At 39.7% G+C, this 21,486-nt stretch overlaps 1 protein-coding gene across 7 annotated transcripts in view; it reads left to right on the top strand.

The window, feature by feature from the left end:
- Positions 1-21,486, top strand: part of CDCA2 (cell division cycle associated 2) — a 110,923-nt gene that overhangs the window by 8,722 nt on the left and 80,715 nt on the right. For 4 of the 7 annotated variants that reach the window (XM_056362873.1, XM_056362867.1, XM_056362866.1 and 1 more), the window contains exons 12-18: positions 215-261; positions 1,277-1,417; positions 2,133-2,310; positions 2,839-3,053; positions 3,454-4,527; positions 5,829-8,885; positions 10,542-10,721. In XM_056362873.1, the coding sequence (XP_056218848.1) occupies positions 215-261; positions 1,277-1,417; positions 2,133-2,310; positions 2,839-3,053; positions 3,454-4,491 (1,619 nt within the window). In that variant the 3' untranslated portion in view covers positions 4,492-4,527; positions 5,829-8,885; positions 10,542-10,721. Of the gene's footprint in view, positions 1-214; positions 262-1,276; positions 1,418-2,132; positions 2,311-2,838; positions 3,054-3,453; positions 4,528-5,128; positions 5,791-5,828; positions 9,457-10,541; positions 10,722-11,829; positions 14,703-21,486 lie in introns of those variants that run through there. The other 3 variants (XM_056362871.1, XM_056362868.1, XM_056362872.1) reach the window with 3 other exon arrangements.

The following is a 21,486-nucleotide window of genomic DNA, read 5'->3' as shown; positions in this document are numbered from 1 at the left end:
TTGCTCTGTTTTGTAAAGCAAGCTGTTAAGGTTGTTTTTTTTATAATCTTAACATGTTTGATAGTTCTTAAGACTTAATTCACTATTTAATCAGGACTAAGATGACTAAACACACTGTGCGTAATGTTAGAAATTATGTGAATCATTTCCTCAAAATGTGATTAACTTTGTGTTAAAACTGAATCAATACTCTTATTTTCTTCATATATAATAGCAGAAACTGACAAATCTGATATGAGAAAAACTTCTAGAAAAAGGAAGGTAAGTTTTGGTTTTTTTTAGTGATGATGTTTGGTTTGATTTTTTAACTTATTCAGGCAGAATTGTTATCTTTTATGCCTCCTGATGCTAGTAAGAGTTTTTACAGCCTCAGGTATGAGGATTATTCAGGTATGTGGAAATATCTCTTGTTAGTGCAGGTAATTGTTTTAAGGAAATCTCGTTTTTGAGTGAAAGTGGTTATAGCTTGATACTTAAATTTACTATTTCTATTGAATTTTCCATGAACTTTCCCAAACAGTCTGACAAAACTTAGAAGAGATTTATTCAGACTTTCATTCTTGGGATCAGGGCTCCACTCATGGGAATTAAAGCATACAATCACAGTAAATCGAGGAGAAAGGAAACAAAGTTTTCTGTCTAATTTTTCTATTTGGTTTAATTTCTTTGCTACATAGGAACATGAGATAGAGGCTAATAAAGTCAAGTTTATTCTGCAACCTGTGATGACTTTTGGTATCACTGAAAATGTGGTTGTGTTCCCAAGTCCGGTCTTGTTAACCTTGTTGTCTGCCAGCCATGAGGCAGGCAGAGTATCATACGTGTATCTTTTCTGGTAGCTGGAATTTTGAGGTCCATAAATTTAGTGTACAACAATTTCTGTAAGAAAGGTTTTCAGGCTTCGGTGTTGTACAGTTCTATTGTGCTTTATTGCAGGAACAAAAAAATAATATGAAAAAAGTAACAACCTATCTTCTCTGAAACAAATAGCTTGAAGATGAAAATCTACCATTTTCTCATTAGAATGTCCTTTCTGTACAAATACAACTATACTGTACTGTGTGAAGAGACTAGCTCTGGAGATCTTTATTTCCAGTTGTGTGTACCTCTTATGACCTCATATATAAAATAATGGAGACTAATTACAATGTGCCATACAAAATAATGGAGACTAATTACAATGTGCTTCTTATGACTGTAGGACTCTGGTGTGTTGTTTTTTACAAAAGCGTATGCATGTGCACCCCAACGGCTTAAAATTCATGTTCCTCAACAGTGTGGCCCTATTTCAAAGGGGACTGATGTCAGCATCTCAACGTCCATAAATACTAACAATGCTAAAGATACTAAAAATCCAAGAAAGAATAAGTTTCAAAGACAAAAGGATATAACCATATCTGCTGCCAAAAAGACACAAGTAGGTGACAGCCCACTGCAGTCAGCGAGTGCTGCCTTCATTACTCTGTCCATGTGTCTCTTCTTTCTTGTGTGTTTTATGTGATTAGTTTGTTTGTAGCAAAATTTTTCTAAAGGCTGTTGTGTTTCCTGTTGCTGCCACTATTCTCTTCATGCCTGTCTTCTTTTCCTGCACTTACCACCGCACCCCTTTTTCTTACTGCCTGTCAGTAAGAAAACTTGCAGGGCAAAAAGGATACTTTATGGAGGTGAGGGGGCGGGGTGTCGCTTTTCAGCCTTCAGGGACAGAAAATGAGCTTTGGGTTCTTCTACCAAGTGTACCAAGGATATGCTGTAGTAGTTCTTTGAACTTGCTCAGTTATGTGCTAGTTAAGTATTTGTAAAGGTGTGAGAGCTGAGGAAGGGTTTTGTTTTACTCTATTGGGAGAGAAAGCACATACTCATTTTCAAACCTAGTAGGAATGAAGAATCTGTGGTTTTTGAGCTGAAAGACTAATTTCTTTGACACATCAGATCTCATGTTTGAGAAGTAATTCTCCTTTGCTTTGAGTTTTTTAGATTAATTTGGAGATGGCAGAAAAGTGGAAGTTCTGTTTTAGGGGAAACAACTGTTATCCATCAAAATCCAGTAATGGTGTCACTTATTTATTAGAAAAATTCCGTACAGGATCATGACAATTACATCGTGTTGTGTTCAATATTCCTGATATTTTCAGAAAAGAAAACATACAAGCTATGGGAAAAGAAGGAAGAAAAAGGTAGAAGAAAAACCTTTATATATGGAAAGAGAGATGGCTTCTAAGAAACCTCTTCTCAGCCCTATCCCTGAAATTCCAGAGGCTTGCTCGTTTGCCTCATCTCCAAAATCGCCAAAAGCAAAAGAATTTTTTTCAGGTAATGTGGTTTTTAGTTCTGTTTTGCCTTGTTCTTTTTCTGTTGCTTCTAATACTTTAATGGTTACATAAGAAAGCCCACCCTATTGATACTTATCTTGAGTTCAGTGGCTAGGTAAAGAGCCCACTATGCATTTTTTTTTGTCTTAATTGCTTCTGTAATGTAATAGTAGAGTCCAGAGGATCTAATAGCTTAGTAATCTCCAGCTGGCTAAATTTAAGTCTTGTTAGACTCAAGTGTAAAGCTGACAAAGAAAAAAAAAAAAAGCCTCTCTGTACTTTGACTAGATACTAGTTTCAAAGAGTATGAAATTATCAGTAAGTTATGCGTGAATATTGAAGAGACGTGCAGCAGTTTTCTGGTTTTTTTGTTGTTTGGTTGTGTTTTTTTCACTAGTTATCTGGAATGGTTGTTTAGAAGTTTACCTTTCTGTAAGTAAAATACTATAAAGCTTTTGTTGTAATATTTCAAAAAAATTTTGTACTTTCACAGGTAGAGTCAAGTAACCATGTGTTTATTCTAATTCAGAAGCCGTATTTTTAGATAACGCCCAATCTGGGAAGGCTTGCAAGGATGTTCGACAGGAGCCAGTGGTTGAAGAAATGAGAGGGAAAAACATTTGTGCAGTTCATACAAATCCAAGCTTTAAGGACATGGACACTGCAGAAGCCGGCAGCTCCCATGATACGGCATTCCAGGTGTCGGGTGGTGATCTGGAGTCTGCTTCTGCCACTGGTCATAAGGTACCTGATAGTCTTAAGGATACTGCTAGAAAGTAAGTTAGAGTTGTGTTTGATGTTGTACCATCAACAAAGTAATGTTTGGGGGGAAAAAAAACCCAGAGTGATTAAATATTGGAACAGGCTGCTTGGAGAGGCCATGGAATCTCCATCCTTGGAAGGAAAGAGTCGGAACACAACTGAACAAGGCCTCAAGGGACATTAATTTGGCCCCACACTGGAGCAGTTTCCATCATGCAGGATTCTATGCATCAGCTGGGGTTTTTTGAGAATGACTTGACTTAGTGAGGAAAACTGCAGCAGTTGTTTAGTTATCAGCTGTTTGAAACCAGTTTGTTGGTTATTTTTTGCCTATTCTGACACACCTCCCCACCTTTTTTTTTTTTTTTTTTTTACCCCCTAGCTTTCAAACATTGTGCCAGACGTGAAGTGTTCTTTTGATACATCTGACTGTTTCCAACAAGTTAAAGAGACTGCATGTGTAGAAGAGGAAAAAGAAAGTAGTTCCTTGATAGAAAATGAGAAATTACAAGGAAATCTCCTAAATAAGGCAGAACAGCTAACCGGGCTAGAATTTCTGGAACAACAGGGCACTGGTGTACATGAGGGTGCACAAGGAGCTCGGTGTCCACGAGAGGATTCTGTAAGAGATAATCCACCAAGAGGAAGAAGTAGTAGTACCATCAATTTTCCTCCTGTTGAAAAATTGGAAATAACTGGAAATGATCTTCTAGTTTCTTCTTTCAATGTGGAAGAATTCTTATCTGCTCCTCGGCTAGAAAACGACTCCTTAGAGCCTTCTAGAAGAAAGAACAGTAACAGTGCTGAAAAAAGAGTGAAGCGCAGCATGAGATTATGTAAAGGGGCAGACACTGAAGGACTTGCATGGATTCAAGTGCCCAGTGAGGTTCAAGAGAACCTGCTAGCTTCTGCTTCTGATCTTCTAGTTTCTTCTTTCAATGTGGAAGAATTCTTATGTGCTCCTCGGCTCGAAAACGACTCCTTGGAGCCTTCTAGAAGAAAGAACAATAACAGTGCTGAAAAAAGAGTGAAGCGCAGCATGAGATTATGTAAAGGGGCAGACACTGAAGGACTTGCATGGATTCAAGTACCCAGTGAGGTTCAAAAGAACCTGCTAGCTTCTGCTTCCAAACTCAGGAGAAGCAGCACATCCATCCTTATGGAATCTGAGAACATTCACCATAAACAACAAAATCTCACCCAGTTTTCAGCACCAGGGAAGGAGAACAATGACTCTGGTAATCTTGCTGGTAGTCCTTACAGAAGATGTAGGAGGAGAAACATGTGTGTATCCACACCTCAAGAAACAAGAACTTGGTCTCAAACCCGGAAAAGGAGCATAACAAATTCTGTAGCTAGGAAGGACAGATGTAACCATGAAGAAATAGAAGTACCTCTTGAAAATAACTCTAACGTTTAGCGAGGTTTCAGCGATCTCTAATTTTCTGAAGTGAAGGTCAGTATTAGATCCTTATGTTCTCTCTGTTTAAGTGCTGTTTTCTTCTTTCTCCCACTTACATTTCCTTACTTACTGTTTCCTAAATAATTTTCTGGGTAACTTAGAACTGATTTTCCTTGTCTTAATGCCTAAAATGCTTGAGGATCAGAACTGTGTGGAGGACCTAGCTTGGCTCAGAGCATTGGTCTGGTCATGGCAGCTTAATCAAGAGATAAAATTTTTTTCAGCCATGATGAACTGAATTTGACGTCACCTCTTCATTGTAGGGTACGTCCTTGCTTACGCGTTTGTATAGTTTAGTGCTGACTACAGAGCAATAGCAATTAATGTTAATATTATAAAAAACCTCAGCAAATGACTATTTATTTTTTTTCTGCAACTCTTTTTGAAAAGAACAGGATTCAAGCTTAAGATTTTGTTACATTTTTGAAGTTGAATTGAAGTAAAGAAGACGTGAATTTGTCTTTGGCAGTTAAATCATGTTGTAAAGTATGCCCTTTCAGCTTGAAAAAAAGAATTGCTTGAAGTGTTGATGTTTCCTGTGTGCTTGATCATTCCTTATAGATTGCTTTTGAAATCTGCATGAATTTTCTTCCAGATTTCAAAAATATCCTAAAAACCCCCTTGAGATTTCTCTGCAAATAAGAAAGAAATCACTTCTGGCTTGAAGGGGAGGAGCCGAAGGCGGGGAAGCCGTTACCATCTTCTGAACAGACTTTGCTTTACCTTTTGGACACGAGCAGGGGTAGAGTTCCTATAAGCAAGACTAAATTTAGTGTTAGAAAGAGTTAATGAATTCTGCTTCTCTGGTGTGAGGGTTAGTCATTAAAAAAAAAAGCTTTTAAATATTTATTGCTTATAAAATTAATTTTAAAAAATGAAATTGGCTAAGGGAAGTGAAACCTTCATCATACAATAAAGCTGTAATTCGTTTCTGGACATTTCCAGTCTTCGGTGTATGTGTACTAAATACAGTGCGTATTATTCAGTGGTTGGCCTGTCTTCTTACTGTTTTCATTTTTCTAGTTTGAACAGTGTAATAAAAAGTGATGACTGTAGGTGGTCTACTTAAACAGTTGCTGTTGCTTTCATTTTTCATACTGTTCTGTTTCAGCCCTAGTGAAGTACCTGTGCCAGCTTGAAGGAAATAGCTTTCTGTTGAAAATGATCTCTTACGTGACCTTGTTTGTAACATTATTGATGTGGAATAAAATACTGTATGTACTTGGCTGCTTTTATAAAGCTTAAAAGCAAACAGAACAGTTTCATTTTTTTGCATGTTTTATTTTTCTTTACAGACATCATCAGTTTTTCCCAAGACACAAACTCCTAAGGCAACTTGAAAGAAACTTCACTACCGAAGTGCTGTTCATCACATGCTACTTCAGAAACATTACTGAAGTTATCAAAACAGTTTCGTTTATCTTTTATTTTGGGGGTTGCTTTTGTGTCACAGTGAAAATTCTAGATTTGGAAACGGCGTAGTTCCTTGGGTCGAGTCTCGTTGTGATAGCAGTACTTTGGCTTGCCGGGAGAGGGCAGTCTGACATGAGTTTTTATGGTTGTAACTGAATTAGGAAATAGCAGCATAATGTACAAAATCTTTGAAGAGGTACTAGCTAAGGATAAACTTAAAGTTCCTTGAGATTAAAGCTAATAGTAGCTGCTCCTTTTGACATTCAAAAAGAATCAAACCAGCAACTGAAGTATGCGCTGAAATGAATCTGGAACAGTGAAATGCTTACGCACTGTGTTCAGACACGACTTTCTATATGGAAGTCATGTTGCATTCTTAAACCCAGTAGAGCACTACGTTTGCAGCTGGGATGGTAGGAATTACCTAACAGCTTTTGGGTACCAAATCTCGCAGTGAGTGAAAGCTTTGGAGACGGTGGGTGTCTGATACTGAATACTGGTTTTGGAATAGTTAGGTCAAGTGAAGAGCAGTCCTGGAGGAAGAGGCAATAAACAACTATGTATGATACTAGAGGGCCTCATCTAAAATACTGCTTAAAATGTGCTTTTTGGGGTGTTGCTGTCCTGTGCATCAGCCACAGCAGCACTGGAAGAGAACCTTGGGGTTTCTTGAGCAGATAGGCTAAGTGCACTTCAGATCTGAAGTATAAGTCAAGTCCAAAATAGAAGAACAAGGGTAGGGAGAAGGAAACAGCTTGGATTTTCCTCCTGGCACAGTTTGGTTGGGAAGTGTTGTTAGGAATTATATGTGGATGCTTGATGACAGTTTGCATGGCTTGCATGAGGGTGAGGTTGGAACCTACAGAGAAATAGAGGTTGCAGTTAACAGGGCTTAACGTGGAGAGGACTTGAGAGGAGACAAGCCTTCAATTATACAGAAGGTTGTTGTAAGGGGGTGGGGGTAATAATCTATTCTCCATGTCTGTACTGAATGGGACAAGAAATAATGTGTTTAAATTAGAGAAAAATGTCTCTGTTAAACATTAAGAAAAAGTTCCAGCAGCAGAGATAGTTGAGCATGGGAATACATTGCCTTGGGAAGTTGTGGAATCTCCATCACTGGAGGCTTTTAAGAACAGATTAAACAAATATCTGTCAGGAATGACATATGATCCTTCCTAGGGGTAAGGATAGGGCCTAGATGGCCTCTTGAGGTCTCTTCTGGCTGTGTTTTCTGATTACTAGAGATTAGGGTTGCAAGAGGTGATTTGGGACTTGCATAATAGTTAAGACCCGAGATAGAATCTGTCATGGAATAGGGAGCTGGAGAATTGCTAACACTGGGGCCCTTTAGCATGGGAAGGAACTGGGGAATTTGGGACAGAGCTCTTCATGCAAGGCTAGCAAAATGGTCTTAGTACTTTAAATGTTCAGATCTCGTGTGACTCACTGCTTTTCCTCAGAGGAGTATCTCTATAGACTCCTGAAGTAGTGTAACCTACAACTTGGTGGCCAGACTGTTATGCAGGGAGTGTGAACAGCAGAGTGAACAATGCTGTTCCATTTATCAGATTTGCTTTTCTAAAACGGAGTTAACATTAACCTTTGAATGACCAGCAACTTCACTATCCCTATTCAATCGACAGAAGAACTTCCTGAAGTAGTCTGTTATCTTCACTGCCACATCAGGGTGTAGGACTTAAAATAAAGGTACATTGTGTGCAAGTGCAGACAGATGTCGAGATATTTTGAGTTTGTGGTTCTACTTTTCAGCTGTCAGTTGCAGCGCTATCTGAAGTAGATTTTAATGGTGTTCTGTCACATTAGGTTAGCTTCCTCATGCTAATGCAACCTGCAGTTTTATTTGCACCAAAGTACTTTTAAAAGAAGTACTTCACTAACGTTAAGTGCTGCATTGTATAGGCTTTAAATGGCTTCAAGTACGGTAATAGCTTGCACTAAGTGTATATTGCCGAATAATTGCATTTAGCAGATTGCCATGTAATTATCATGCTCTGACTGATGTAGAGGACAAGTGGTGGGTCCTAGAAAGACTGATTATTTTGCTGCTCTGTAATTATGATGTCGTTAATAAGTAAGAGTAATTACATATCATTTTGAGCTATCCTATGAAGTGCAGTCTTGATACATTTTCAGACAGCTGAGTATCTGGCAGCTAGCAGTAAGGAGTATTTCACAGTTGGAATGGTCTTCACTTACACTTGCTTAACGTTAGTGAGCTGAAGACACAATGAATAACAATACTTACACTTGAATTTTTCAGGAAGTTTTAAAAGGAAAGTGAGTGTTTTTCAGGAATTATTTTATGCCAATATTTTGCCATAATTATGAGTCACGTATGTTATAAATCTGGAGGCAATATGACCAAGTTTTCTCACATATGAATTGACAGAAGAAATAGTTTTCTCAACCAGACACTCATGGTAAGCAGGGGAAAGAAAATAATGAGAAGGATATGTGCCTTTTTTTTTTTTTTCTATGAAATAATCAGCTGTAAATAAAGTTTCACCTAGTCTTCAGCTAAAATAAGCTGAAAAATAAGAGAAAAAGATCTCTACTTGCTTCTAATTGGGCAACAGAAGGGGATACTGAAACACCAAATGTTGTGTATAAATGTCACTATTGTCTGTTCAGCTAGTCTAGTTGCTGTTTGGAAATGCACTAAAATGTTTGTGCTCTACTCTTCCTCCTTCTCACTGAATCCTCTGCCACTCTTACAGTTCACTTAGACGTTGAAAGACTTTAGTGATGAACCGATCTATGCACGAGGAAGCAAACAGAAAAGCATTGTTAGATCTATGTAGAAGGAAATGGAGAGAGAGGGGAAAAAAGTGCCGTTGAAGTATGCCAAGGATAGCTTAAGCACACAGGAACAGGAGTGGGCAGTGAAAGAAATTTTGTTTTCAAGCTGCTAACAGGTAGGTAAGCAATGGAAATAAATCTACAAACTGTAAAGTGTAGTTAGGTATTCTTTCAGATTGCCCATTTTTAAAATTAGGAGGTAAACAGTGCAAATCAAAATGCTTTAACTTGAAATAAGGTAAGGTCTAATTTCACTGTGTCCCAGTAGAAAAGATGAAGTTGTGCCTGTGACTTATAGACAAGAAGGCTAATGTATTAGTTTTGTAACTAAGTCCTGTAAATTGTGCATAACAGAGCAATTAACTACTTTAACCAAGCTTTGGAGGGGGAAGAAGAAAAACCTGTGTGCGCTGGGAATGAGGGCATGGAACATATTCCCTAACTCAAACCTGAAAAACCTGGTGTTAGTCTTGGGTTATTTCCAGTGACCCCTTGACTCCCATCTTCCTGCCCCCTGCACAGATTTGGAACTGGTCAGCCATTTTTGTTTTTGGAAGGGAGAGGAGACAGATATAATGAATGGCTTTTATTGTGTAATATTTCAAAACCTTTTTGACTGCATTCGGATGGGATGGAAAATGTTCTACCCTGCGCTGCAGCCAAAATAAATAAAACATATTCCCTAAACCTGGATGTGTGTTTCACTCAAACTGGCAGTAGTTAGAGCTCTACTCTTAAACAAGAATTTAGTTTGACAATTTTTAGGCCTTGTTCAGCTGAATGTAACAGCCAAAGTAAATACTTGGAAAAAATTAAATAATACGCATATTTACAGCTTGCAGGTGGCATTAATTTTTGTGGTTCATAGTATTTAGTCTTAAGAATCCCTGTTAGTTGGGCTATATTGTGGATTTTAAAAAAAATATTCTTAATTGTCTTTTTTTTTTTTTAAATTAGATTTTTTTATGAGAATAGTCATTCTGAAGGAAAATACATTTTATGTAGCTCCCTGATGGGTGATAAATAGTTGCGATTCAAGGCTTTAAAAGTTTAGGGTCTACCCAGAAACTGAAAATTCTGCAAAGACAAGACCCAGCAAACGAGCAGTAAAACCTCTTGACAGAAGCCTGCTATGGACTGGCTTCCAACTCCACAAAAGTTTAGTTTAAATAACCTCTTTATGGCGCAGGCTTACTGCTGTTTTTTAGCATTGCCAATCAGTTCAGTGAAGACTTTGCACTCTGTAACCGAGATTTCATGTTGTGCAAAATGTTTTGTAGTCTGAACAACAATATTTATGATTAATAATAATAACTTTTAATTTAGTCACCTATTGCCAGGGGCCTTGGAGTATTGTAACAATGAAGGACTAAAAGTAAATTATCAAAGCCGGACACCATGCCTGGACAGCCCCCACCCTGCAAACAAATCTTTTACTTCTCATAATCCCACCCTGGGAGCAAAAATCCCTTTGAACAAATAATATGCAAAACTCCTAATGTTTGTAAGTAGATAAAAGAACCTCATTTTTTAAATCATTATTACTAAATACTTAAGATTACAAACAAGGTATCTCAAAGTCTGAAGAGAAGTTACAAGAACGAGTAGTGATCATTCCTTGAAAGCCCTAATGACGTAGTAAACTAAACGAGCTAGAAATCAGAAAATGGGGCTTTTTGTTCTCTCTGTGGTTTGGTTTTGGGTTTGTGCTGTCCTTGAATGAAGTTGTTACTCAGTTTTCTTGCTTTTTGTCTTTTTTTTTTTTTTATTAGCCTTGTAACATCACTTGTAACATCAGGGTGAAAAAACCTGGACCTGGTATCACCGTCCATTAAATCAACTGAGTTATACGAAGATACTTCTGAAGCCATGCTTCACTCTTGTCATAAATAACCTGCCTATGTCATGCAAATGTTTGGACAAACAAATGCACTTAGTTTCATGTTCAGAAGGTCAGTAATGCTGAGTTTTGGTAGTAAATAATATTCACTAATGCAAATCTATTAAGGTTGTAAGGGAATTCACGTTTGAACTGACTTGGGTGTGTTGAGTATCCTCGTGTGTGCTATTGAGGAAAAAGTAATTGTGTGGGTAAAAATATTAATGATGAATAAAAAGGTCATTTTACTCTTCCTCTCAAGAAGAAAAATAATCTTAAGAACCCATGGTGTGTTTTGTAAGGAAAGCTTTGTAAGGCTTACATAAGGGGTAGGTAATATGCATGTAGCTTATCTTAATGCTAGGCATTACATAATACAAGCTATGGAATATAAGCCTCAAGCGTTCACTTTACATTTGTCTCTTGCACCTCTCCCACTGCTTGCTTCTCATGATAGATAAAGGTCTATTGTACCTTGCTGAGTTTTCCTGCATCGCTGTTCCGTTTGGAGCGTGCTGCCTTCTGATCTGCCTTGCTTATCTCACGTCTGTCTTCCCAATGCTTTCTCCTCTTGCTTAACACGCCAACGCCTGACTCTTGCCAGTCACAGAAACGACAGCTTGGTTCACAGGATGATGATCCAAAAAGGGAAGCAAAGCAGTTGGTAGCACAGAGAATGTATGCATACGCAAGATACTGCAAGTTAAGCAAATTAAAGCATTGCTGCCAGGAACTTTTTCTAACGCTTGGCATAGCGCCTCTTAATAGAGCCACAAAGAGCCTTAGTTGCAGCCAGATCTGTGGTGTTAAGTGCTTTGGAATGGCACCTTTGTGTAAGAGTTAAAGAAAATGATAAGGCAGTAGGCAGAATTAAGTATGTGGTTTCATACTGACACACAGAATAGCCAAAGCCTTAAATTGTTCCCCTTTTATTAGCAAAAAAAAAAAAATCTCTGCTTCTGAAAATGTCTTTTTTCTCATTCCATTAAGGATCGGCAAGGGCTAGGGACTTGGGGTGGTAGATGAGAAGAAGTCTTAAACTAAATCCTAAAAAATTTTCCGTTTCCATATTTTTAGCCTGCCTGTCTTCTGCTTTCAGTATTGAATGCAGTGCAACTAGTATGACCGTGCCAAAAGCTGTTTAAACAATATTAAGATGTTTTCTTCAAACTTCTCCCTAGGAAGATACTCTTTTTCGAGAGGAATGTTTTCCCTGGAGCATTACATCATGAATTGGTTCAGTTCTTGGAGTAAGAAATTGGACCAAATGGTGGAGAAGGTCTCCAGGGGAAACATACTTACGCTGTTAAGTATTCCCACCAGAAAGCTTAGAAACCGCTTACATATTACCATTCTGTCCACATTTAGCCTTTCACCTTACTGCAGCTGAACAGAGGGGAGGGGGTGGTGGTTAGTCTTTTTTAAGGAAACTTGAACCTTTTTTGTTTTTGTCATTACATTTTCCCCCGCTCTTATTGTATCTTGTGAACTGAACGCTGGAAATGGAATGTCTCATTTTTGACAATGCTGCATAACGATTTTTTTTTGGTTTTTTTTTTTTTTTTTAATGCAAACTATTAATGAAATCTTAATTATGAAAGCTTCCTTGGAAACGCTGATTTTAGGATTTTTTGGGGGATTAAAATGAGAGGAACCTCTGGGAAGACCAGGGGATAGAAGGATTTGGGTGGATTAATGGGCCAGCAGCCCTACGAACAATGCCTGATCGTGTTTCCTGTTGCATACGGACTGGTTCCCCATCAGTGATGGAGGCACTTGATATGGCTTCCTATGTCAAATGAAAATCTCAGAATAAGGAGAAATATACTCCTTGAATTTACTAGTGCACATCATCAGTTTTTATTTTATTTTTTAATGTGGCAGCTCTACTGTATAGAGTTATTATTTGAAAGCTGATAAGCTTGCAATTTCGCAAAGGTCTACGTTTTGTTTTGCAGACAGTTAAGGACCTAAAAGCATATTCCACGTGCAAGTTTGATGTGGAACATTTTGAATTGTTCATCTTTAGGTTCACACCATTACCTTACAGAATACAAAATGGAAATACATAGCAGTGTAATAAAACCCAGAAGAATAACTTCCTGGACAAACATGCCCCAGGGCAGGACACTTGGTGCTTCATGAGTGACTTGAATTTTACCATGGAGCGGAACTAGAAAGGAGCCTCCTGTGATACTTGAGTCATGTTTCTGCTGGTATTTTGAGCAAACTGTGTTCTACTGCCCCAGATTTGTTTGATGGGCAAAGGGAGAGTCTTTGTATCCCAAATCTTTTGTTTGGCACCTTCGGTCTCTCCTTAGAAAAACAAAAACAAGCAAAAGCTTAATTAAATTTGTTTTTCTCACTCAAAGGATTTGATACTCTACAATCATAAGAAGCTGAAGAGAAGGTCAAGCCTTACATATGCTTTCTCTATTCCTATTTGATATCTAATCTTTCTAAAAAGTGTTGTTTTTCTAAAGGAAAAACATGATAGGCAGACTTTTTAACTGTTCATAACAAGACAGACCATTAAGCTGGTCCAGCTGCTGAGAGACTGGCACCAAAACTGGTGTCTGGAAATTGGCACAAGATTGTAAAAGACTTGTGCCAAAACATATTTAAATTATGTAATCATATTAAATACACACTGCATATTATTGCCACATTCAGGTTATGAAATCATTCAATAACAGAGCATATAATAGATAATGGAAGATTGTAAGAAGAGAGAGCATGTTCTGAAGCATACTGGAATCAGTGGAAATACTCATGTTGGTTGCAGCAGGTTCTAGGTGAGAGCACGGATGTGCTGTATTATTCCAGTAGAGAAAAAAGGCTCGGTTGTTAAGAGCAGCACTTGGACCTGCTGTCCAGAAGCCTGATGCGACCAGCTATTTAGATGTTTCATTTTTGCCACTGAACAAATGCAGCAAAGTCGGTAACAGCGTAGGCTTCTGATGCTGGCAATTCCCAGTGCTCCTGAAGCCTCTAACGCAGCAGATGGGCTGTTTGGGCTGCAATACTTACACCAGCTCCAGAGCAAGTGACAAGTCATGTTAGTGTCCTTTAATGGTGGTGCTTCTCTGAAAATAAAGTTCCGTCGCCTGCACAGCATGAGGCTATGATGCTGGACCAGAGCTTCTCCCGGCGCTCCCTGTATGCTCGGTGCAAAGCAGTAGTCCTGCAAATATTTCCTCTTGGAAATTACCTGGGTTTGGAGAACCTGTGTTCTCAGGAGTTTGAGAGAAATTATCACCAGCCATGAAGCTTAGAGTCTACTGATACTTGTATTTTCATTCGCAAACTCATTCCAATTGAAAAATTGTCCCTTACAGCAGATCTTTCTTTTTTAATGTCTCCCAGAATATGTGGCTCCTAATACACTTCTGCTTAAAAATTCTGAATTCGTATGAATATTTGGTAGAATGGCCACTTAATCTTCCTGCTGCTGTTAACAAAATGTAAAAAGATATATTTACTTTTGCTTCCTTTCTCAGCCATTTTTTCATTGCAGAACAAACTTTTAAAAACTGATTATACCAGATGATTTAGCGGTATGGCCAAATAGTCCCTGCTTGAATAAGATGGATGGTAGCTGGTTTTGGAGCAACAGTAATTAAGACTGCCGTAGCAAGCAAGGAAGAATAACAACCTAATAAGAGCTTATAGGGAAACTCTTAAATTGAAAAGTGTTCTCAAAATCCAAAAATCCATAACGCTAGTAAAATCTTAGTTTATTAAAATGTAGGGGTTTATTGTATTTGTTTTGGTATTTGTAACTTTTAATTTAAAAAATTATTTAAAAAGTAGCAGAAACTTAAGACCTTATTTTTTCAACACAGAATAGACGCTTTCAGTTAAATCACAAGATTCCTTTAAAATGACGTGAACTGTTTGTAGTCTATTTTTAATAGTCTTTTTATCTGATACGTGCAGATGACAAAATGTCTTTTGAGTGCAAAACCGCTTCATTTCTAGATTGCAACCTCTGTTGTGGTCAGCAATAGCTTCTCAAAATGCACTGAGAATAAGGATTGCATGGTCTAATGAACATTTCAAGGACTCCTAGTCCTGAGTTTGTTTTGCTCCTGACATTCTGGAGCTCTCTTGATATTGCACAAGTCCTTTCATAGTTTGATGCCTCGGTTTCTACATGCGTAAAATGAGATGGCCACCTCCTGAAGGCAGTGGAAAGTCTGTTTACAGTGTGCAAAACCTTTGGCCTGATTACTGAGTGATTACTGGTTTAAACTATTTCTATCCCTATTCTATCTCTGTATACAGAGGTGAAGCTTTTAATGTGTGATGGTCAACAACATTAATGTTATTGCTGTTCAGGTGCAATGGACAGAAAAAGCCCAAATGATTTAAGGGTGGTACTACTTTTAGAAGAGAGGTGGCTTGTTCAGCTTTTTGAAGTCCTTAAGATAATGTCTTTTATATCTATGATTGATTTATTTGATATTTATGCAGTTGGCAGTGGGATTTGAAATATAACATAAGCACTTCCTGAGATGTCAGTACTCCGATGTTAGTGGTCTGAACAAGGATGTAATTCATATCTGCAGGTGCTTACTCTGGTATCAAACACTTCAATAACATCATGCTTGTGGAATCCGGCACTCCCCAGTGTCCCATTTGTATCCTGATATGCCCACGTCTTTCCTATGTGTGTTTTTCTTTCTTAAGGAGCTCTCATTTCCTTCAATAGGATATGTTTTATTTCATCCTTTTTCCTGCATTTACTCATATTAATGTCACCGCATTCACTGGTAATAGCTCGGCTTGGAAATAACCCGTATATCCCTGAAAACACTGGGCCTGAAATTCAATCCTGGGATACTTTATTAAGAAAGATGTTTAAGTGAAGGGAGGTAATGATTTCTTTTTGGACTCTTAATTTGATCTAACCCGTTTAAAGGTGCATCAAGCATGCTCCACTACAGCCCAACGGCCCTCTGCATTGTTCCGTCAGGCAGCGTTTGAGGGTCCTGGGATGAAAGTTTTCTGGGTCTCTTCTGCTAACCTTTAGGCTTCTCTTACGAGAATTTCTTCAGAATGAAAAGGACAGAAGTCAGGTGCTGGGCTTTTGCTTGTGGGTGAGTTCTGGGGAAGGACTTCATGGTGGCTGGATCAGCTGACACTCTCGGGGCTGTGTTTTCAGCTACACAGCTGATAGGGAGTTCTGATTGCACTTTCTGTGCCATGAAACATTGTCTTTTTGTAACTCCTTTCCTTCGTCCCTTTCTCCCGTTTCGCTCCATTTATGAAAAGTTTCAGTTTAGTTTGCAACCTCTTTAAGCGATAGCAGTCTCCTCACTTGCTTTGCAAAGTACATTTGCATGGTTTGTGGGATCTCACCGTAAAGTGTTGTGAAACACAGTGCTACTTGGCAGTTCTCTGAAACTGCTTTGTCCCTTTTCCAATTGCTTTGTAGATGAGAGTCTTAATAAGCCTCCTGTAGACAAGGAAGAAGTATCTGATGTGGAAGGACTTGAGACTTACATAGGTTATAGAGCTGATTACCCACTATGACAGTGACGGGAGGGATCCCAGCTCAGAAGCTCCAGAACGCAAGTTTTCAGTCAGGAGGCCTCTTTGGAGAAGCATTTTGATTAAATATACTGGAGTGTTCAGTGCTTGAAATCTTTTTATTTCCTGTCGTTATCTTGGTACAATCATCAGTGCCTTTTTTATTATTTTTATGGATGTGCTCATCAGCTGTAGCTTTTCCTGTCCCTGTGGGAATTTCCCTGCCCTGCAAAGCTGAACTTCACAATATCTAGTAGAAACTAAATTTTTTTTTCCCATCTGGTAAGTAGCGCAGCACCAGAGTCTCTAGTTAACAGTGCTCTACTTGGGGAAATTTTACAAGCCGTAATCTGTTTGAACAACTCACTTGGGTAAGTTAGTACTTCGTTGTAAACTCTCATAGGTGACTCATCTGAGAAATTGCAATGAAAAATGCTACAGAATAAAGGGTCTTGCTTGCAACTTGAGCTACCTCTTTGCAAGGCGTAGGATCTGTTAGTATACATGTTACTGTAAAGCCAGCCCGAGTTTAATGTTTGTTTGCAGCATGAAGTGATTTTTGTTGGTAATCTTTAGCTGGTGGAGTAACCCCACGTTTACAGTGGAGGCAGACCCATTCCTTTCTGTTGCTGCAACATTTATGTTGCAGTGGCAGGTAGATATTTTTTTTTTTTTTTCCCCCAATACGTTTTTGCATTAGACTACATACAAACTGGGTTGATTTAGAGATAATCCTTGCTGCGTTAGGCTGACTTCGCCTGAGACTGTAGACTTTGTTCTTACGTTGTGGTTTTGATATACCTGAAGGTACAAAGCGTGAACAAGTCCAGGAGAAAATAAGTCCTGTAAACAAGCTTGTAGCCCTGTTAGGGTGTTGTGACTGTCATTCAAGAAGCCATGTGGTGACAAAGTCAGTGCAAATAGAAGAGCCATCTTGTTCCAAAAGCACTGGCTCCTACTCCTTGAAATAAAAAAAAACAACCCTGCTTTAGCTTGAGCTGTACAGGAGCTATAACCCAAAAGGTAATTTATCCAAATTAATATTAGGGAAGACAATGGTGCAGTTACGCTGAACCGGGTTATGGGTCGGTATGATGAGAATGCCCTTATAAGATCTGAGAAGCACAATCTATTGGGGCTTATAAGATACTTAAAACCCCACAGATGGGGATCGGGAGAGGCATACAGTATTCATGTTATTTCTTCACTCTCACAGTTTATAAATAGCAAAAATGCAATTTCCTGCTTTCATTCAGGGCAGCTGCAAGTCACACTGGCCTGTGGAAAATGGCCAGTTTGAGTCACGATTAAGCCCAAGTGCCACATGCATCTTACCTGCTCCAGCCAAAGCTGCACTTCAGCAAAGTGCTTAATATCTCTCTGTCTTTCTCGGATTTCCCCCTTCATCCCATCACCATACCACTTGGTTTTCCATTTCAAACATTTCTTCGATGTTCTACATATCAATTTTCTTCTACGATCCAGCCTAGAAAATGGGTAATTCTTTGCTACCAGCAGGTGGGGACAGGGAATACAAGACATTAGCTCTGTTATAAAGGGGGAAGAAACAAAACAGAGGAATTAATTTCATTTCCTCTCTTCAGCAGGTGGAACAAGTCTGCCTGCCTGAATAAAGTGTATGCTCTTATCCTCCCCTCCGTGTAGCCTCTTCTTACTTTTTAGGTGGTTTTTTTTCTTTTAGCTGGCAAGACTTCAGTTAATCACTCCAGAGAAGTAAGCAAATGTGATTTTGATTTTTTTTTTTTTTTTTTTTGGTCTCGTCCTTATTAGTGTTTCAAATAACCTGGAGCCTCTAATTCTGGGAGAGGACAAGTTTTCCCTTCACAATTAGTTACTGAATGTGCTGAAGGGAAGCAAAGAAATAAACAAGTCTGGAAATCAAACTTTCATGATTGCCAGGGGTGTGCACTTCCTCTGTGATGTGCTGCATGAAAGCCACACCTCAAAACACTGCATCTCTGTAGACAAAAGCTTCTTAAAAGATTTAGCAGTTATTTGCATAGAGAAAAAGAATGTTGGGACCTGCTGGCCTGTCCCTTCCAGATAGATTTAGCAAAGTCAAAGAGCCATGTGCGCAGAGAAATGTATAAACATGCATAGAAATCAATAAACTAATGATTAAATGTCTGTGATGAATGCAAAGCAGATCGAAAAAATTCGTAAGTTTTTACCTTCCCTTCTCACAACAGAGGTGGCTATAAGTCCAGATACGCTAAAATTCAGAAAGCAAAGTACTATGTTTTCATTTTCTCCTTTTTTCTGCTTAAATTTTGTGGCCTTGGGAGTGCTTTTCACAGCCACCCTCCCTTTCCCCAAGGAGGGGCATTCCAGACGGGGCAGGTGCGGGGGGACTGATGAGTCACCTGTGGAGCAGCCTGGGCTCAGGTGCCTTCCATCACCCCTAATTGCAGTCTCCTCCTCGGCGCTGGCTCTGGTGACGCTGCGTTTTGCAGAGGGTAAGTTCTCTGAGAGGATTTTCCCCTCAAATTACTTTTTATATTTACCTTTTCCCCCACTTTGTGACCTAATGAATATAGTTTTGATACCTGAAAGCAGGGGAGGAGCTGTGAGCTTGCTGTTGGGGGCGGGGTGGGGGGGCTGTATGGGGGACAAAGTGTCACCCCGGAGCTGGCTCGGAGCAGATCCTGCTTGGTGCTTGGAGAATGGGATGCGGCGTTGCTTTGTGTGTGAAGAAAGCCGTGGGTTTCGATCACAGTGGTAATGCTTGTCTTCTTCCCCAGAACCGTTCTGCTCAGTGGGGGCTAGGAGCTGTCTGAACTCTTGGTCTCTTTGTCAAATCTTTTTCTTGAGGTAACTCTCCTGGAGACTAAAAAATGGACCCCAGCACTGATAGTAGGGTTACCCTTTCGTTTGGTTTCACCAGGCTGCCTGAGCTTATTTCCTTCTTGGAAGGTTCTAGGGGAGCTATGAAGTTTTGCTGGTCGTGCAGTGAAAAAACTCCTGTGCAAAATGCTCTTAAACACTGTCCCCAGCCATTATAAGCCATGGGGGTATACCTGGGCTTCCTCCAGTCGCGGTCCTGGTTTAACTCCCCTTGGGTTCACAGGCTCCTCTGCTAGAAACTGTCTCCTTCCAGAGCAAGCCACCAAGTCTGCTTCCAGATTCTCCCTAAATTCCAATCTGAGGTCTCGTTTCAGTCTGTGTGCTGTTAGGACAGCAGGGTATCGGGGTGTTTGGTCAGCAAAGATGTAAGCCGATCGTGACATGGGGCTTTGAATGAATTTCAAACATGAATTTGAGGTTTGCAGGCCTTAGAGAGTATATTTTTGCATCTGTGGTGCATGTTGTCTGTAAAAGAGCAAAAGGAGAAGCCTGGGTTTGGTAGCATAAGACCTGGGAAAATCGGGTAACGTTATTTTCGCTGTGTGCTGCTGGGTTTGGAGAAAGCTGAATTCAGGCAACCGTTTTGCCTTTCCATCCCCTCCTCCACCTTTTGTGCTGCACATCACCAGCTGCAAGAGGGGTCTATCCCTTCAGATTTAAGACACCTGGGTACCTGGTATTTTGAGGGGGAGGGAGGCAAACAGATAGACATCTTATGGAGAACCACTTTTTGCAAAAGAATTGTCGTAACTGAGCAATTATGTGTATCTATGAAGTGAAAATAATGACACAGAAGGTTAAGCACTAAGCTGATCCGATGTCACACAATTGTTAACCCCAAATACAGCCCGTATAGAGCAGGTAGCATGTACCTGTTCTTACTTCTCTGCAAATGCAGAAGCCAGGTGTCTTAAATCTGAAGGGATAGACCCCTCTTGCAGCTGGTGATGTGCAGCACAAAAGGTGGAGGAGGGGATGGAAAGGCAAAACGGTTGCCTGAATTCAGCTTTCTCCAAACCCAGCAGCACACAGCGAAAATAACGTTACCCAATTTTCCCAGGTCTTATGCTACCAAACCCAGGCTTCTCCTTTTGCTCTTTTACAGACAACAAGAAGGTGATTTAACTACGTTGCTGTAACGATATAGATGAAATCTCTAAAAGCCTACAGATACCAAAGGAGAGACAGCAGAGAAGGTTTGATTTCCCATGTGGATTTGTAATGAAGTGGAAACTTGGATGTCTCTAATGGATCAGCTTCGAAGGCCTCAGTGGTGCTCCCAGATCTGTAGGGGAGGACTTCTGTGGGTATCCTGGCTCTTCTACATGGGCCTAGAGAGCTCACGAGGTCACATTTTCTTGTCTCGTTTGCAGCACCACACCCTGAGTAAGGTGCAATGTTGTGTTGTGTTTCCTTACAGTTGTCCCCTTCTTCCCTTTGTTTCTCTCTCATGTCAAAATGTTTTGCATGGAGATGGAAGGTAGTTCCCTTTGGTTCATTTTCTGGCATTGCACTGAGGCATGACACGCTTCTGCTGTGGGTTTCAGCAAAACGGCTTCTTCCCCCCGACTGCATTGAGGTAGCAAAACAGCCAAAAAAGAAAATGCTAAGAAGCAGTGCTGAAGACATAGTTCTGTCCCTACTGGCTTTGTCTGGAAACTCTTTAAAAAAGTACAATGCGATGCTGTGCACTGGTACGTGTTTTAGCTTTTAGCTCAGCTTCTAAAAGCTGTAGAGCTGTGTTGGCGTGATGCTTTGCTCAGGCTAATTAGCCCTTCTGCCTAGTAGGTCTGCTGGCCTGAGCCAGGGTGGCTTGCTGGTGGGACTGAGCTTCTTCCTGTAACAGCAAGGTTTGTAGGACTAGTTTAGGTATCTCTGGACACATGTTGCATTGTGCCATGTGGACGTGACTACCATGACGTAGGGCAAATTAAGTCACCTTTCTGTCCATCTATTTTCCCTCCCACCCTTTGTGTGTTTCGTTCCTAGTCTCGTAATGACTTAAACACGTGCTTAACTTTATGCACTATGCGTAACCCTATTGATGTGCATAAATCTTGTGAGAACAGGGCTTACACGTGTGCTTTGGTAAATTTATTCAGTGTATAAACTCAAGCACATGGGTACATTTTCACAGGATCAGGGCCTTGGATGCAGGGCAGGATGGTCTTTTACTGTGTGCCTGGACAGTGCAATTTATCACAGCAGGGAACAAAACACATACATAAATGAGTGCAAGGTGTCTGCCAGCACAAATCCAGTTGCCTTAAATTGCAAAGGTGGAAGTAATCTTTGAGGATGGGGAGGGGTGGAGGGGAATGAAAAGTTATTAAAAGCAGAAGAGATCTCAAGGAACCCAACTTCGTTTCGTTCTTATGAAGAAGCTTTGAATACAATAGGGAAAAAGCATTGGGAGTAATTATCCAAAATGGGTGGCA

The sequence above is a fragment of the Falco biarmicus genome, chromosome 18 (genome assembly GCF_023638135.1).
Source record: "Falco biarmicus isolate bFalBia1 chromosome 18, bFalBia1.pri, whole genome shotgun sequence".
NCBI lineage: Eukaryota > Metazoa > Chordata > Aves > Falconiformes > Falconidae > Falco > Falco biarmicus.
The sequence above is the reverse complement of the archived record's forward strand: the minus strand, read 5'-3'. Positions and strand labels throughout refer to the sequence as shown.